Source organism: Camelina sativa, chromosome 8 (assembly GCF_000633955.1).
Source record: "Camelina sativa cultivar DH55 chromosome 8, Cs, whole genome shotgun sequence".
NCBI lineage: Eukaryota > Viridiplantae > Streptophyta > Magnoliopsida > Brassicales > Brassicaceae > Camelina > Camelina sativa.
This window is the reverse complement of record NC_025692.1, coordinates 20,989,118-21,002,389: the sequence shown is the minus strand read 5'-3', so window position 1 is coordinate 21,002,389 and position 13,272 is coordinate 20,989,118. Positions and strand designations below refer to the sequence as shown.

The 13,272-nt window shown below is 36.5% G+C and overlaps 2 protein-coding genes and 2 long non-coding RNA genes across 5 annotated transcripts; 1 reads left to right on the top strand and 3 right to left on the bottom strand.

Moving 5' to 3' along the window:
• LOC104707723 lies at positions 4,006–5,536 on the top strand. Its single transcript, XR_754699.2, has 4 exons — positions 4,006–4,286; positions 4,386–4,445; positions 4,539–4,595; positions 5,196–5,536. It is a non-coding gene; the product is annotated as an uncharacterized LOC104707723 (long non-coding RNA).
• On the bottom strand, positions 7,193–9,106 carry LOC104707722. Of its 2 annotated transcripts, none has more exons than XR_754696.2 (4): positions 8,562–9,106; positions 8,300–8,448; positions 7,741–7,961; positions 7,193–7,487 (listed from the first exon to the last, which is right to left on the bottom strand). It is a non-coding gene; the product is annotated as an uncharacterized LOC104707722 (long non-coding RNA). The 2 variants fall into 2 exon arrangements; XR_754697.2 differs by lacking the exon at positions 7,193–7,487 and adding an exon at positions 7,510–7,643.
• LOC104707721 lies at positions 9,171–10,140 on the bottom strand. The gene has a single exon (XM_010424145.2). The coding sequence runs from the start codon at positions 10,117–10,119 to the stop codon at positions 9,214–9,216; it is 906 nt and encodes a 301-aa protein (XP_010422447.2). The 5' UTR covers positions 10,120–10,140; the 3' UTR covers positions 9,171–9,213.
• LOC104709766 lies at positions 12,126–12,803 on the bottom strand. The gene has a single exon (XM_010426328.1). It carries the CDS (start codon positions 12,801–12,803, stop codon positions 12,126–12,128), a length of 678 nt encoding a protein of 225 aa, XP_010424630.1.

The window sequence follows — 13,272 nt, the reverse complement described above, 5'->3', positions numbered from 1 at the left end:
TTTTTTTTTTTTTTTTTCTAAAAGTTTTCCCCAATTTTTTCCCTTTGTTTTCAAGCTTTCCAAGCTCTTTTGAACCTTTTATATCCCGACGACTGTTTATCAATCAAAATACAGAGGTGGTTTCCGGTGAATTCCCTCTCTCAACCTTTTTTCACAGCACCAAAACAGAAGCATCTGGAAGTCAGCGAGTTACAAAAATTGGATCCCCTATAGAATCCATCGGAGAAACAAATAGTTGTAAAATATATTTACCTTAATTAAAATTAATATATTAAAAACTTCTAATTTTATAAAAATTAAAATCTTTAAATGTGCCAAAAAAAATTATCTTGATAAAACAACTTTAAGATATTGCGGATGAGATGGTGGGATATGTCAGAATTAGCATTGATTATTTCAATGGAAGATGAGTTAGATGATAATGTTAATCTCTTTTGACACTTCTAACTATAAAATGTGCAATCACAATATTAAATTACTAAGTTACAGATGTAACTTGGGTTAAATGTGAGACGCCGTTTCTCAAACAAGATATTGCCAGAATCCCATGAAAAACTATGAGGACACATGTCATATTTATATTTATCAGTTTCATTACAAAAAAAACATATCGTTTGTGACTTATATAATAGTCGTCAAGTAGTTGCAAATAAGGGTTTTGGGACTACTTAGCAACTACTTATGTTAGTCATAGAAAAATAGTCGTAAGTTGCTAATCTACGATGGATTGTCGACTCTTAAATATTGTTGTATATTAACGACGAATATGTGCCCATAATGGAAGTTTCACATTTCCGACTAAAATGCAACAAAGTATAATTAAGGATAATTTTGTGAGCGTACTTAACAGTCCTATCCTTGAGACGGTTTTGGGACTAACAGAAGAGTTTGGGTTTAGCGAATTATTACATACTACAAAGATAGTGGCAAATGTGTTTTGTTCTTGGGTTGAATAATACAATTAGTCCCAAAAGGGTTGCAAAGACTGGTTTAGTGTAGTTATAGATTAGTCGCAAATTAGTCTTATTATAGTTGCAACTAAGTTAAGACTCTCTTTATGTAGTCGCAAAGGAGTCTCGTTTTCATAACGATTGTGCCATGAGTGTTAGAGCTTTTGTAATTTGGTTTAGTCACAAAGTGGTCACATCTTTTGAATTGGTTTGCCACAAATTGGTCACATTTTTAGAATTGGTTTGGTCACAAATTAGTCACGTTTGAGAAATCCTAAATCTGATTGATTTCAGATTTTGAAATTATATTAATCAAAAGAAATCACAATTTAAAATACTAATCAAGCAAACTTCCATCGCATCAAACCAAAAGATCATCATCCTAAACAAAAAGCAGTGTTCAACAAAGGTTTTCAAGAAAACAAAAGCAATGTTCAAAAGGAAAGGTTTTCAAGAAAAAAAGGAAGTCCATTAGTTGGAAGAAGTATTAGACAAAGGGGAATTGGCATCTGGACTGGAGGCTGGTGTGGTACCTACCCCGGTGGCTTTTCCAGTGGCTACAGGCGCGGTATCTGGTTGGGTGGCTGCAGGTGTGGATTATTCAGGAGCATAAGCCATAAAAACTAAGAGGTCAGAAATTTTTTCTTTCATGAAGACGAGAAGCTTTTCCATCTGAGCTTGAGATTGTCGGTGTTCCTCATCACGTCGTGAATTCTCAGACTCGTTTTCAAATATCTTGCGCCGAAGTTGATCTTGAAGCTCCATAACATTTGATGTAGAAGAGCTCGCATAACTCTCTTTCCTTTTTCCTTTCTTTAGTGTTTCCACAAGTGATCCAAGGCCAAATTGGTTGTCTTTATCATCTGTATGAGTACACTAAAACAAAAGACAAACATTTAGTAATCAAGTTCACAGACAAAATGAAACCAGAAAACGAAAGATAGAAACAATTGATTCAACGCCAACACACTTTAATCACAAAATCAACTTCAAGTATTATAGATTCCTAAGCATAGCTCATTAAAAAATTTTAAAAAAACCAACACGTTGTTAAGTGCAGAATCAACATCATGTTAATCATCATTCGGATTAAGAAACCAAATTTCACAAAGAAAAATCACACACATAATCATCATTGTTCATTAAAGTATCCATGCTCAGCAGACGAGACAATCATCATTTTCTTCAAATTAAAAAAAAATAGACAAACAAATCACATGAAGGAAGATTTCATTTCTTTTATCAAGGGAGAAGTACAATGATTTGAATGTTCAGAGGAATTCTCTGAACCATATGGACCATCATCGTCTGTTTAAGATTGTCTCTTTTCTATGGTCTTCACATACGTCTCAGAAACTTGTTTGGCTTTTTGATCCACAAATGATCCATAGAGCTGAGTATGTGTTTTAAGAAACACTTCAACAAGTGATACAAGACGCCCCAACTCTTCCTCCTACAATGATAGTGAAACATATTAAATCATGGAAATATTAGAAAAACTTTAAGGTGAAGTGGATGGAAAGAGAAGTCTTACCATTTCTTAATGAACTTGCACAAATGATTTCTGACCAGCTAAGTGTTTGTGCATTCATAGACCTCCACGAGTAGAGTTTCTGCTCTGTGAAGCATTCTCACTCCTCTCAATGGCATCAGGGGTATTCCAATGTTCCCACATAAAATCCCATAATATATCAGAGTCCATGGTGATTCTACACCACTCCTGTTAGCTTGACTGACAATGTCTTTCATCCTTTTTTTGGTTGTCTTCAAAAAAATTTCTTTAACGAGCTATACTTCCGCTACAATAACACAAAACTGTTTAGTTAGCAACAATACTAAGTCATATATAGAGTAATAAAATAAGGCATTGTCAAAACTATTTTGTGACCGCAAATGTCATGAAATATAGCTCTTGAATGGGTATTGGAGTGTGGTTGCCAAAAAAAAGAAAAAAAAAGAATGGGTATTGGAGTGTTTGTCCAAAAAAAAGATTGTCCAACTGTAGTACGGCCCATCAAACTATCTCTTAAAGATTCCAACAATTGGTCGAGGAGCTTTCCTTTGTGCCGGTTAAACATGTTACATAAACTGAGTAAGTCTATTGATACTAAATATAGAGTTGAAGTTATTGAAACTATATGGAGTTGAAACTATTAAATATCAAACAACAACTGAAGTAAGTGAACACATTCATGCGATTTGCGAAGTTGTTTCTATTGTGTTGCAATAGAGATTCTCAAACGAAAAAAATAGAAAGTATTTTCAAACTACACTTAAAGACACAATACCGAGTTTAAAATTTGACATACAAAAGGAGAGAGTTTATACCATAGAGTCTCAACTCTAGAAATAGAATGCTCAGGCAGAAGTGGTCGATGTTGTCGGCCTGGAAAAGCTAACAAACCATCCAAAAGATCTTGGTAGTCTACATTTGGATTAGGGTTTTGTTGCTCTTGGTTTTCTTCTTCGCCATCATCTTCCTCTTCACAATTAGGGTTTTGTTGCAGCAAAACAAACTGGGCATTCGGAACATGTTCTGGTTGAGGCTGAAGAGCAGGAGATAGTGGTTAAGGATTTGGAGGCGATGTATGTGTTCTCCTCGGTGGATGTGTACTCGATTCATGAGTTGTCCTCTACGGTGGATGTTTACTCGGTGATGGATTCGTTATCGGCGCTGGATTTGTCTTTGGCGGAAACAAATGAGTTTTATATATATGTTGTTTTAATTCCTATTATATACATTTGATCTATAATTACTTATCAGGGTTTAATATCTTTTGGCCACTTTGAGAGTTTGAAGATTATTGATTTTGAACAATACACTATGTTAATGTTATTGTTGTTGTTGTAGTTGTTTGTTTTTGTTTCCGTCAAAATGTTGTATAGAATGAATGACAATCAATAATACAACAAAACTTATCGGTTTTTCACGAGGTGATAACAGCTCAGCTCTTGTTTTGAAGCAAAAGGTGACATTAACCAATGAAATTATAACATTGTATTATTAATACGGATCATCTGTAATTTTGTATCTATCAAATAACATTCTAATAATCTGAAATTTATCGAAAAGGTCCCAAAATCTCAACAACCCGGAATCTGATTTTTCAATTCTCGCTTCACCGTGTCTCAAGAACTCACCACCACTCTGTAATAATACGATGTGTGAATCAACGATTTTGGTGTTCTTGATACAATTTGCAATCCGTTCTTGCTCAAGTTTCGCTTGAAATTTCAGAACCATGAAGCAAGATGAGGAATTTGAAAACGCTTCTCCTTCGCATCGGCGAAAAGGGTCCTGATTACGGCACTTCCTCCAACTACAAAGACCATATCGTCAGTACTCTTCTCGATTCACCCTCCCTCTTAAACTCTAATTTTAATTTTCCACAAAGTAGTTGTTTACCCAACTTTTTCCTGTAAAATAATACACAGGAGACTTGTTCTGGTGTTATTAGGAGAGAAATCGAGCGTTCTGGAGACCAAGTTTTGCCTGTAAGCATACCTTCTCTTGAAATAATATGACTTCGTTGTTCGATTTTATGATTATTGGGTTTCTCTCATCAATGTTGTTTTTCATTTTAACAGTTGCTACTTCAATGTGCTGAACAGTTGCCTCACAAGATTCCTTTGTGTGGGACTTTGGTAAGTCTTTTCTGGAACCAAGTTTTCCTTGCTTGAATAAAGCATTCCTTTTTCTTTTCTGGGTATTTGTGGGCATGCATTTAGTTGTGTTCTATGTAGTAGAGGTTTGATCGAGTCTTTTATGATATCTGTTTAACGGACCCTTGTCAAAGAATAATTAGCTCAGAAGCAATTACCAAAATGATTTAACTTGGCAAAAACTACTTTAGAAACACAAATAATAATCCAAATGCCCTTAAGGTGGATCGTTTTGTGTCTTGTTATGTATACTTTAACAAGTAATATAAGCGCCTGCTATAATATTGTAGTTCTTCTTCATTGTTAAGATCTTATAACGGGACCAATAAATTAATCACCTCTCATATTTGCTAACTATCACATTTTACAAATTGATTTGGATTGGAAAGCTAGAATGCAACGGAAGTGTACAACTTTATGTGAAAAACACTCATTTCCTTTGATCATCAAACTAACATGCTTAAGCGCCAAAACCAAGGTTATTTGCAGGGATAAACAATTTTTTTTTAAAAGTTACAAAGCAGGTGTTTGATAGAAAATGGATTGCAAACTGATCATGTTTATGTTTCCTTGCTTATGCAGTGACAAGCTGCTACAGTTAATTGAGATATGATTCCGACGATGTCAACAACATAAGTGTGTGTGCGTATGTACGCACACCACATATATTATGCAATGAAGGAAAAGTAGTTGCGTTGGATAGCTTTTGCATGCGTCTCATCATGCTGCCGTTGGCTGAGCTGAAGATGGACATGTTCGCTTGAGTTATCTCTCATGTCTAGACCAGTTGTGAGAAGAGAATTTTTGTTTGTGATTTTCACACCCTCAACCTCTGAAACCTAGAATAAGCACACACATATTATCCTCAGATAAGAGAAAAATTGTTCTATCATGTGACTCCTAGATGCTTCCCAAAACCTCAAAGGTACCTTTTCATGCAATTCCATATTCTGTTGGTGCATTAGATTTACTTTCTTGTGAAGGTCTAAATTCTCTTGGTGCACAAGAGTCCCCTGCAACCGAAAAGATAAGGATTTAGCATTGTGCTTACTAACACCTTGGAAAATGTCTAAAATCTATATGACGGTAACCATAGTCCCACCTCTCGGCTGAGTTCTTGTATTTCTTGGATTAACATTTGATCCTGCAAAAGGCAAGAAAAGAGTAGATTAGAGTACAGCTATTACTTCTTAAATGGTTCCAAAAATTGACATATCGTCACAGCATCAAAACCTTTTTCATTCGAACACCACGAAGGCTCAACTCAAGCTGATTTTCCAATTCCTGTAAATCGTCTGTACTTAGTCCAGAGAGTTCTTGCCCCATCATTTGCCTGTCTAAGTACAAGCTCTTCTGAATATGCATACTTTTCCAGAGTTACTACTACAGTATATACATTTCCTAATTCACCAAAAATAAAACAAAAACAAAAACGATGGGGAGTTTGAAAGTTTCTGGTTATTTCCTTCTTATGGATGGTTAAGATGTGTGGAAGGTATATATAACTCTGAAGGTGGTAGAGACACAATAGTGATTTTGGGGAAAACATCCATCATCCTGGTAAAACCTTAAGAGGTTGAAAAACATTCTTAATCCTTGGCTTTTTGTTTTTAATATCGACTATTCCTAGGCATATGGTATGATACTTTTCGGTTCTGCAAAATCTAGCCTTGAACTACATATACGTTATCATTTTTTGCATGTCAGTACATCATTCCCTGTCAGTTTTCACAAATCACAATAACTTTCGCGGCATACCCTGTTCCTAAAATAATACACCATATAACCAAGCTACACTAATATATATCCCACACAACAAAGTAAATAAAATAAAATTTGAGATTAATGTTGATAGTGATTTTATATATAATACCACTAACTAATGACTAATTAAACAATATTTAATTCCACAATGGAAGGTTTTATATTATAGTTTAAAATCAGTAAAAACTAATTAATCATCTACAACTTAAATATTACTTTGACAATTATTAATCCATATGCTATTCAACATACAAAACCAGATTAAAGTAACAGGTCTTATGTAGTTTGACAAGTAATAACTTTTCTAACAAGAAAAAACACTATATAACAATTATGTGATCAAATTTGTAAAAATTATAAAAAGTACACACCACAAATTCAAACTATACTAATATATCTTCCACAAAAGTTAAAGAAAATAAAATATAACATACATTAGGGTTAGTATTTATACAATTAATTTTACCCGATTTAAATGTAAACATTTATAAGCCATCATAGACTTGACTTTGAGATTACTCTATCTTATCATTGTATAAAGTATAAACTATAGTTTTATAATTAATATGTTTTTATAATTATCCAACTCAAAAAAATATATATTTTTAATAATTAAATATATCTAAAAGTGTCCCAAAAAGTATCCCGCGGCGTAGCGCGGATCTAACCTAGTCATTCTTACAAAAATCTTTGGGTGGATTACAACAAAATTACTGTTCATCAGTTAATTAATATGATATATAGCAGCATCAATGAACCAGTAGTAAAACTAGTAGATGCCTTTTGTTTTTTAACGGAAACAAAACAAAAAGAGATGGTTAACGTCTTTGAGAAACTACATTGCTCTATTCCCTCAAGTATGGCAGTAATGAACACAAGTTTTAGATAAACAAACTGAAACCAAAGCAAACCTAAAAGAAAAGAAATAGTGCTCTTAATAAATACTACCGAAGTGTCGACACATGATAGATAACCAAACAAAAACAGACGAGACTATTAAGACCACAAGTTAAAATGTTGCATCCACTAGATCATTAGAAACGAGATAATCTGACTTGTTATAACAGCGCCCTTTGCCAAGTCCATCCTTTTGAGTCCCCCAATCCTATCCTAGGTCACACACAAAAAAAAAGAAAACCAGTTCATGATTCTGAAATCATGCATGACCTGAATGCTTGGCCAAGACATATTGTTTTGTTTTTTCCTTCTTCTTCATATCGTAATACATCTATATATGCATGACAAGCACCGTGTGATATTGCATAGCTTCCAAGGAAAAAAGCATATATGAATGACATACTTCTCTAAACATGTATTGAGTCTAGACAGAGCAAAACAAAAGTTGGCTAAGAGAAGCCCATACCTTGATTGATTGAACAACTTTTGGTATCAAGGCATTGGCGTAGGAGCCGGTCTACAGAGGATGGGATGCCTCTTTCTGTCCAAGGTAACCATACACTTGGCTTGATACTCCACAAGAGGTCCATCAGGCTTCTCCCTGGCCATAAAGGTAATGTATGACTTTGATCTAGGTCCTGGGCGACAATAACCTCTCACAACTTCAACGAACTCCACATTCGAATGCTAGAGAACCACAATAAACAAAAAAAAAACAAAAAGGTGTTAATGCCAGGCTTGGGGGCAGAACACTTATCAGGGTTAAAAATTCCCAAAAAACCACCCAACTTGTAAGAAGAGCTTGTAAATCTTGTCAACCTAACAAAAATAAGAGACTGAATCCTCATCAAAGCTCATAAGACCTTTATAGTTCGTCTTAAAGAATTGAAATTAGGAATTTAGATTTTAGTCTTCTTTGATTAACAACTAAGCTAACCCGGCCATCTAAAGCTAGTATGAAGACTGACAGATTTTTAAAGAAAGGCACAGAAAAGAAAAAGAGAGAGAGAGAAGTAATGATTAACCTTGTCGTGGTTGAGTTTTTGGAGACAAACATAAACATAAACCATCTCTTGTCGTAGTTTTGATTGGGAAGGGCTCTCTGCTCCAACTTCATTGGACTTATTCCTTTGTAATGAAAAGTTGGCTTAAGCTCACGACCCCCGTAAAATCCCTAAAATAAACCACACACAGTTATTAGTAGAAATCACCATCATCATCTATTCAATTATTACAAATTTGTTTCAGCTCAAGAAAACTCAGAGCACACTATAGGACGGGACGTACCTTGCTCTCGATGATCTGGCGTTTAAAGATGCGATAGTGTTCTCTAGCTTCTTCGGGGAAAAATTCTTCATCGGAGGATGAAAGTATCGGCTCCGGAGATGAATAATACTCCAAACCATCGAAGCTGTCCACATCCCAGGCGCCTTTAAGAAATCTATTCTAGCCTCAGGCTCCTCCTCTATCTTGGCTCTCCCATCATCAACGCCTTCTTCTTCTTCATCGCTCTCTTCCTCTTCGTCCTCCTCTCCCGGCTCGAACTCGGCCTTACGCTTTCTCGCCTTACTTTTCAAATCCACCGATGAGTGGTCCATGGGTTCTATTGTCGTCTCGGCTCCGCATTGATCGAGAAGCATGTTTGATCGAGTAAATCCCTTGATCCCTCTCTGATCCGAGCCAATTGCGAATGGTGAAATTCCCAAAATCTTAGGAACATTTATTTTTAATCCCAAATTTATTAAACATTTTTAATTCTAAATAAAGTAATTTCATATGATGTACACAGTACACGTATCATTTTTTTTTTAATTTGGGACTTTAATAGAAAGTAGAAACCGTCAACATTGGTCCGATCCAATTTTAGTACTTTCAATAAAGCACAAGTCATCTGTCTCATCAAATTAAGCCACATCAGATTATTGATTCAAACGTTGGATTACAAATATTCTGTCAGCCATCGAGATAATACATGAAAGCTTTGTGATTGAGAAAACATTTCTGTAGCAAAATGAGAGAGTTTGTCTGCAGCTTTGTTCTCTTCACGTGTAACGTGTCCCAATGAGGAGTGTGGTAACTTAGCCATCCAATATCGAATGTCGAAGAGTAGTGGTAGGATCCTTTGATGATCTTGCTGCTTGTTTATCAAATTTATTAGTTCTAAATTGTCGCCTTTGAACCAAACATATCTGAGACCTTGATTCCAAACCTCCTGAAGAGCATTAAGAAATCCTAAGGCTTCAGCTTGTAGAACTGAATGTGCTTGTTGCAGTTTTGATGCTCCCGATCGTATAACTGTTCCGTTACTGTCTCGTATTATCCATCCTGATCTTGTATAAGTTTTCCCTTCTACATACCCACTATCGAAATTGCACTTTAACCAACCTACTGGTGGAGGATTCCATCTCTTAGTTTGTCTTCTTCTTGTGATAGGACCATTTCTTGGATTTTGTTCTTGGTTGCTTGATGTTGCATTTCTTGTATTGTCGAACCATTCCTTGATATCTTGTTCAGCCTTAGTTGCTTCGGTAGCCGGGTGTCGGTTTATTTTTCGAAAGATGAAACCATTTCTCGACTTCCATATCCGCCACATTAGCCAGAAGGGGAGATATTGTACTATGTATGGTTGATGTTGTTGTTGCTGGATATTGATCAACATTTTGATGTTGTCTTCAAGATTATCAGTGAATATCAATACTCTTCCCATTGTAGTATTGATACAACGCCAGACTACTTCAGCAAATTGACATTTAAAAAGTAAATGGTTAATAGTTTCATCACCGCAACAACAACGCTGACAAACTGGAAATGTTGTACTGTAGTTGCTAAGGCTCCAGAAAGACATCTCCACAGGAAATGTTGAATCTTCGGGGTGATAGGCAGCTTCCAGATTTCTTGTTTGAGGTTTATTGAACCTGGTGGGGGATGAATCCTCTCATCTTCTTGTATTTGAACATGAGTAGCAACCCAATATCCTGACCGGACAGTATAATGACCATGTCGAGTATATGCCCAATCATAAGTATCATGTTCTGCGTGCTTTGAGAGATACAACTGATTTGCAAGTTGCTGGTCTTCAGGATTTAGAACCCCTTCAAAAATATTTGGATCCCATTCTCTCTTGTTCTCAAGCCATAAATCCGAAACCACCATGTCTTTATCAATTATTGGTCCACTTGCAGGTCTGGGTGGGAGTGTTGGAAGCCAAGGATCTTCCCATATCCTTGTAGTATTACCATCACCAAGTCGTGTCTGTAGACCTTGTTGAAGCAGCTTTTTGCCTTCTTGAATTGATTTCCAGCCGTAAGAAGCTATAGGTTCATTTTGTGACTGTAAGAATGGTACATTCGGGTAATACAATCCCTTATATAGACGAGCCAGTAGGCTCTTAGGATTGTTGAGGAGTCTCGATGCCTGTTTTGCCAAGAGTGCTAGATTGAAGGCTTGCAGATCCTTAAAACCCAATCCCCCTTCTTTCTTAGGGAGTGTCATTCTTTTCCAAGCAATCCAAGGTATTTTCCTTGTTCCATGTTCTCGTTCCCACCAGAAATTTGAGATCACACTGGTAATCTCATTACAGATAGTAATGGGTAGGAGGAAACAGTTCATTGAATAAACTGGGAGAGCCATAGCTATCACCTTTATGACTATTTCCTTCTCTGCTGCAGATAAGTGTTTGTAGTGTCATCCCTCTGTTCGTTCTTTTACTCTCTGAACTATATACTCGAACATTTCTACTTTTTTTCGACCAAATTGTTCTGGTAGACCCAAGTATTTTCCTCCACCACCAACTTTATCTATACTCAGAATCTGGTGAATTCTTTGTCTTCTCAACTCTGGGATTTTGAAACCAAAAATCATTGATGATTTTGAGTAGTTTATCTGCTGACCAGAGGCTTCCTCATACCTTTTAAATATCGATGCTGTATTACCACACTCTTGGTTTGATGATCGACAAAAAAACAGGGAATCATCTGCGAATAGTAGATGTGATATACATGGGCATCCTCTTGCTAGTTTTATTCCATGAATCTGTTTCTGTCTTTCTGCTTTCTGAACCATATTACTCAAGACTTCCGCACAAAGAATAAAGAGATATGGAGAAAGTGGATCACCTTGGCGTAGTCCTCTGGCTGGGCATATCTTTCCATAGGGTGAACCTTTGATTAGGACCTCATAAGAAACCGATGTTACACACTCCATTACCCATTTAACCCATCGTGAAGCAAATCCCAGTTGTGTCATAACAGCTTCTAAAAACTTCCATTCAACACGGTCATATGCCTTATTGATGTCGGTTTTGATGGCTACATATCCTGTTTGATAGTCGCATCTGGATTTGAGTGAATGAAGTAGTTCGTGTGCCACCAATATATTGTCTGATATGCTGCGTCCAGGGACAAAGGCTGCTTAAGATTCTGATATAACCATTCCAACACACCGTTTTAATCGCATGATCATTATTTTTAAAATGATTTTATAGCTGACTGTGCATAAACTTATTGGTCGGTAGTCGGACAGGAGCTTTGAATCATCAACCTTTGGGATTAAGCAGAGTTGAGTCTTGTTTATCCTGTGGTCCATTTCATCATGTTCAAAGAAATGACGAACCATTGAACATACATCAGGTCTGATCACCTCCCAGAATTGTTGATAAAAGTCTGCAGTGAATCCATCATACCCTGGAGCTCTATCCGCTCCTATAGAAAAAACTGCCTCCTTAATCTCTTGATCTGTGACTGGTACTTGAAGGTCTCTATTCATATCATCAGTTACCCTTGGTTCGATATCGGAGATGATATCATCTATGTTGGTATGTTGAGTGCTGGTGTAGAGCTTAGTGAAATATGATTATGCCACCTGACCGATTGCATCATTCCGGAAGTGTTCTATACCTTGCTCATCTAACATAGACTTTAGACGGTTGCGAGTTTTCCTCATCTTCGTTGTGGCATGGAAAAATTTAGTGTTCCGATCCCCCAAGTTCATCCACTGGTTTCTACTCTTTAGTTTCCAGTATTGTCCCTCTGCACCATAAGCTTTGTTGAGCTCGTATCTTAGGCTTGTGATCACTGACTGAGGCGTTGTATTGCTTCTCACTGCCGTATCTAACTGATGCTTTATAGTCTGAATTTTTTCTGCTGAATTTGTCTTTGATCTTCTTTTCCAGTTCGCAAGTTCTCTTCTGCAACGATGAAGTTTGTCATGAATACTATTATTAGTATCCATTCGACCAGTAGACCATCCTCTTTTAACAGCCTGAACAAACTCCTCTGAATCGACATGTCTCTTATCATATCTGAACTGTCCTCTTTTGACATAAACATCTTCCTCTATGTCGATAATTACAGGTGCATGATCGGAGCCTGCAATCGGGAGAAACTCTGTTTCTGAGGCTGGATACGATGCTCTCCAATCTGAGTTGACTCTGTCCAAACATGACTGTATTGTTTCCTTCTGTCGCTTACCAACCCAACTGAAAGGATTCCCTTTAAACTTCAAATCTTGCATATTACAACATTCTATCATTGTTGTAAAGTTTCTGAGACTGGAAAGGCTTCTCTGTCTACCTCCTTTTTTCTCTTCTGGTTGTAAAATCTCATTAAAATCCCCACACATCATCCAAGCACTAGTTCTGTTACATGATATCCGTTGAAGTTTTTCCCAGAGATGTCTCTCACTAGGAATTGGGTGACCATAGATGCAAGACAAGTAGAAATTAAAAGATTTGTATTCAACATAAAGATCTACAAGTCTTACATCTTGGGAAATAACTTGAACAGAAACATATTTTTTCCAGAAAACAGCTAAACCACCACTTAACCTCCTCAGAGAGACAATACACATATCATTGAACCCCAGACTAACTCCCAAATCTCTAGTGTAATCATCTTGTTGCTTCGTTTTGATCAGGAACAACATGTCCAAGAGATACAAACGTTGTATCTCTTTTAGGCGTCGAACTGTCAGGTCTTGTCCCGTGCCTTGACAGTTCCAA

What these genes read in the sequence shown, in the direction of transcription:
- LOC104707721 (XM_010424145.2), bottom strand. Translation starts at nt 10,119, where the DNA reads ATGTCTTTCTGGAGCCTTAGCAACTACAGTACAACATTTCCAGTTTGT.
- LOC104709766 (XM_010426328.1), bottom strand. Translation starts at nt 12,803, where the DNA reads ATGATAGAATGTTGTAATATGCAAGATTTGAAGTTTAAAGGGAATCCT.